Here is a 4943-nt window from a genome sequence, read left to right as displayed (position 1 = left end):
TGACTGTTCTTGAATGGCCCAGCCAGAGCCCTGACTTAAACCCAATTGAGCATCTCTGGAGAGACCTGAAAATGTCAACCAATGTTTACCATCCAACCTGACAGAACTGGAGAGGATCTGCAAGGAGGAATGGCAGAGTATCCCCAAATGCAGGTGTGAAAAACTTGTTGCATCATTCCTGAAAAGACTCATGGCTGTATTAGCTCAAAAGGGTGCTTCTACTAAATACTGAGCAAAGGGTCTGAATACTTATGACCATGTGATATTTCAGTTTTTCTTTTTTAATAAATCTGCAAAAATGTCAAAAATTCTGTGTTTTTCTGTCAATATGGGGTGCTGTGTGTACATTAATGAGGAAAAAATGAACTTAAATGATTTTAGCATATGGCTGCAATATAACAAAGAGTGAAAAATTTAAGGGGGTCTGAATACTTTTCGTACCCACTGTATATTACAACTGTATTGATAATTGTCAAGAACTGCTGAGTAGGAACTGTCTGCCAGAACTTTGTGGAGAAATAATGTCTGCATCTTTAATTAACCAGATGGCCTGTTTTGCATCTTCACTTGGCCTGTTTAGCATGTCACAAGTTCAGCTTTGTCATGTAACAGTTTGCAGAGATCGGGCATCTCCAATTTGAGAGGATCCCCTGGCCTATTTACCATTTTGACAAGTTCTGCTTTGTCCTGCAATAGCCTAGAAAGACAGCCGCAGACAACCCATTGTCCAGTATTCATTGTTAGCTGCTGCCTGATATCACAACATTCACACACCTGGCTTGTAGCACATTTCAGTAAACAGGTGTGGGCATAGGTTGGCCTGCTCATGCCAAGGGCCAATAGAATTAGAATGCATGTAAAGTCCAACCTCTGTATGGGGCGGTCTCTGCCCAAGAGGATAAATGTGACCACAGATGATAGCTCGGGGCTCTTTGATGATGGGGTTCCTGTGGAAGCTCTGTTTCTCTGAGCCAAGTGCTGTATGGCTTTACATGTGACCAGACTTTGAGTAAATTTTGAGTCAGAAGTGGGAGTGTGCGAGGTGGGAGGTGTCATCAGCAATGCTGATGGCTCTGCGGGTGAGGTGGCTGTTGAAGATGTCCGTAAGGGAAGGCAGAGGGGTGCCAATGATCTTGCTGGCTGTATTCACTATGCATTGCAGGGTTAAGAAAGGGCCCTTCTGCAGGAGGCAGTATATGCTCCATGATTGGTCATGCAGCCAGTGATAATGCTCTCAATGGTGCCCCGGTAGAAGAAGCGCATGATGGGGGGTGGGACACTGGCTCTCCTCAGTTTGCAGAGGAAGTAGAGGCATGTTTGAGCTTTCTTGGCCAGTGTTGTGGTGTTGTTGGTCCAGGAGAGGTCCTCAAAGATGTGCACCCCCAGGAACTTGGTACTGCTCACTCTCTCCACTACAGCACCGTCAATGGTCGGTGGTGGATGCTTTAGAGGTTTTCTCCTGAAGTCCACAACGATCTCTTTAGTCTTCCCCACATTGAGGGAGAGGTTGTTGTTCTTACACCACTGGACCAGTTGGCACACCTCACTCCTGTAGTTGGTCCCATCATTGTTGGTAATGGGACCAACTACAATCGTGTCGTCCGCAAACTTGACAACGTGGTTGGTGATGTAGGTTGGCACACAGTCATGGGTCAGCAGTGTGAAGAGCAGTGGGCTGAGCACACACCTCTGTGGAGCCCCTGTGCCCAACGTGATGGTCTTGGAGATGTTTCTGTCGACCCGCACATTTTGTGTCCTCCCTGTTAGGAAATCCAGCACCCAGTTGCAGAGAGAGGTTTTGAGTCCCAAATGTCCAAGTTTTTGTGTAAGCTGCAAGGGGATTGTGTTGAACTGAAGTCTAGGAACAGCATTCGGACGTAAGAGTTCTTTGAATCTAGGTGGGCGAGGGTTGGATGGAGAACAGCAGTAATGGCATCCTCTGTGGACCTGTTTGACCTGTATGCAAACTGAAATGGGTCATGACAGGGAGGAAGGATGGACTTGATATTCTGCATAAACAACCGCTCAAAGCACTTCGTAATAATTGAAGTCAGTGCTACAGGCCGATAGTCATTGTAACAGGTTAGGTGGGGCTTCTTTGGAATTGGAATTATTGTGGCAGCCTTGAAACACGTGGGAACAACTGCTTGGCTGAGAGAGATGTTAAAGATGTCTGTGAGGACATCCTTGGGTTCCTCAGCACAGTCCTTTAACCCTGTAAAGCCTGACATAAAAAAAAAAAATAGCCAGAACATTCTAATTTTTTGGAACTAGGATGTTTATTAAACCTTTTAACAAAATCCAAAATATAATTCATGATTCAAAATTCAAGATTCACGATTTTCATTTGCCATATATGCATAGACAGACAGTCCAGTCATATAGGAATAGAGGTGCCGTATTATTTAGATTATTTCTATTTCTTTTGTATCACATTTGATACATGAGGCATTTTTGGCAATTTTTTTTTTTTTGCTCAGAAACCTCACGTATCAAATATGATACAAATGGTTTTATAGGGTTGAAACATGATCAGGTATGTTATGTGGTCCAGCTACCTTGCGTGGGTTAATCCTGGAGAGGGTCTTCTTCACCCTGGCTGCAGACAGACACACAGCCTGCTCGCCCGGGGAGGGGTCTTCTGTGCTGGTGTGTTCTTCTGTGTTTCTAAGCGGCCAAAGAAGTCATTGAGGTTGTTCAGCAGAGAGATGTCACTATCATAGCTCCGAGGTGGGGGTTTATAGCCTGTGAGGGTTTGGATACCCCTCCAGAGACCCTGTGCATCTCTAGTGTTGCTGAAGTGTCCAGATATTTCCTTGCTGTATTGGCGTTTTGCCTACCTGATTCCACAGGACAGGTTGGCTCTTGCTGCTGCTAGGCCTGCGGTGTCGCTGACCCTAAAGGCTGCATCCCGAGCTCTCAAGAGTCTGTGAACCTCACCTGTCATCCATGGCTTCTGGTTGGCACAAACACTGATATTTTTGCAGTAAGTGACATCATCAATGCACTTTGTGAGGTATGCTGTGATGGCCTCAGTGTATTCCTCTATGACTGTGTGGTTGTTATGAGTGGCTGCTTGTTTGAAAATGTCCCGGTTTTTAGTGTCAAAACAGTCCTTCAGAGTAAAGGAAGCTCCCTCTGGCCACACGTACCTCCTTTTGTGTTGGTGTGATGGCTTTCACTCTGGGTCTGTATGCAGGTCTCAGCATGATGGTGATGTGATCAGAGAGACACAGGTGGGGGATGGGGAGGCTTTGTATGCTCCCTTGCATGCAGTGTACACAAAGTCCAATGTGTTGTCTCCTCTCATTGGAAAGTCCACATGTTGGTGCAGATTGGGCGGTGAAACCTTTAAATCCACATGATTGAAGTCCCCAGCTGCGATGAGGAATCCATCTGGGTGCGCTGTCTGTTGTTCACTGATGGCCTGGTAGAGTTCATTCAGTGCCTCACTCCTATCGCTGGTGTTAGCGGTAGGAGGAATGTACGCAGCTATCAGCAGAATTACTGAGTACTCCCTACATAAATAGAAAGGCCGACACTTGATGATAATAAACTCCGCCAATGGAGAACAGTGTTTATGAACAATAGCAGCTTCCCAACGCTGATGTAAACACAAACTCCCCCTCCACATGTTTTACCTCCATCCACAAGGACTCGGTCGGCTCGGTAGCATGTTAGCCCAGATACTTGGATTGCGGAGTCCAGGATGTTGTCGTTTAGCCGTGTCTCTGTAAAGATGAAAACACAGCAGTCCTCACATCATGCTGCGCAGATCTCAGGAGCTGTATGTGGTCTATTTTGTAGTTCAGTGAGCGTACACTGGCCATAATGAGGGCCCATAGTATCACGGGTCTGTGTGGGCTAGCTGCTAGCCTAGCCTGGATGTTTGCCCCGCTTCTGTTTACACTCACAATGCTTCCAATGCCTCTTCTCTGGGGGTGATGTAGTCGGCATGTCTGGTGATGTTGGAATCCAGCAGAGAAGCCCCAGGCTTCGAAGTTCCTTTGTAACTTCCTGGTCCAAGTTGAAATGTTTTGACTTATTCCTTATATCCATAAGGCAGTGGCGACTGTATCTTGAAAGCAATGCAGACATTGAACTACACGCATCAGAACATAAACAGGACAAATGCGAACACACACTATAACACTGTCAGGAAACCGGCGCGTGAAGCTGCCGATAATGTCGAGGGGTGAACTCAATTAAAATGCCAGACAAGGATAAGTAAAACACTGTCTCTTTAATGAGAGCACGGACAACGAATTGATACAGAGAACTAAATAAATCACGAAACACACACTCAGGTCGAGAATACAGTCCAGAGTCAGAGCCAGCAAACTTACACAGCCAAGGAATCCACAAATGAGAGGTCAGAGAGAGAAGTCCGATAATCCATACATAGAAAGCAGTGTAAAGCAGGAGGGCAAGGCAGAATCGGTGGTCTAAACAATCCAAGGTCACAACAGGAAATACAGGCACAAGGAAAAACACTGGAAAGTCTGACATCGATGAGAGAACAACCTGGCAGGTTACTGGTGGAGGGAAAGCTACTTATATTACGGTGAAAACAGATGTAAACAATGAGTACTGATTAACATAAAAAGTCCAAAACAGGTGAAACTGAAACTGGAAATATTGTCAAAATAAAAGCACGAGAACGGAAACCGATGGGACAGAATCGTGACAAACACACATTTTTAGGCACACAACTCGGAGAGAGGGGCCGCTGCGTTCGTTCATGTCGCCATCTTGCATACAGCTATAATTCAGCATATATTCATGTCAGTTTAATTCATTATTACATATCCAAGTTCCACATTAACTTACCATTATATGGTTTATACTATTATTTTTAAAGTACGGTGGGAAATTGGGGTGTAGTTTTTAGGGATTGTAATAAATATTTAAAAATGCACAGGTAAATCTAGTATTGTTACACA

At 45.1% G+C, this 4943-nt stretch overlaps 1 protein-coding gene across 1 annotated transcript in view; it reads right to left on the bottom strand.

The window, feature by feature from the left end:
* Nucleotides 1-3202: 3202 nt before the first annotated feature.
* The window catches only part of LOC109968505 (olfactomedin-4-like), a 53114-nt gene continuing 51373 nt past the window's right edge, over nt 3203-4943 (bottom strand). Inside the window, exons 5-6 of the mRNA XM_020614813.1 lie at nt 3642-3731; nt 3203-3492 (exon numbers count right to left, since the gene is read on the bottom strand). Of these exons, the coding sequence (XP_020470469.1) occupies nt 3203-3492; nt 3642-3731 (380 nt within the window). The remainder of the gene's footprint in view (nt 3493-3641; nt 3732-4943) is intronic.

The sequence above is a fragment of the Monopterus albus genome, unplaced genomic scaffold, assembly GCF_001952655.1.
Source record: "Monopterus albus unplaced genomic scaffold, M_albus_1.0 scaffold151.1, whole genome shotgun sequence".
NCBI lineage: Eukaryota > Metazoa > Chordata > Actinopteri > Synbranchiformes > Synbranchidae > Monopterus > Monopterus albus.
The sequence above is the reverse complement of the archived record's forward strand: the minus strand, read 5'-3'. Positions and strand labels throughout refer to the sequence as shown.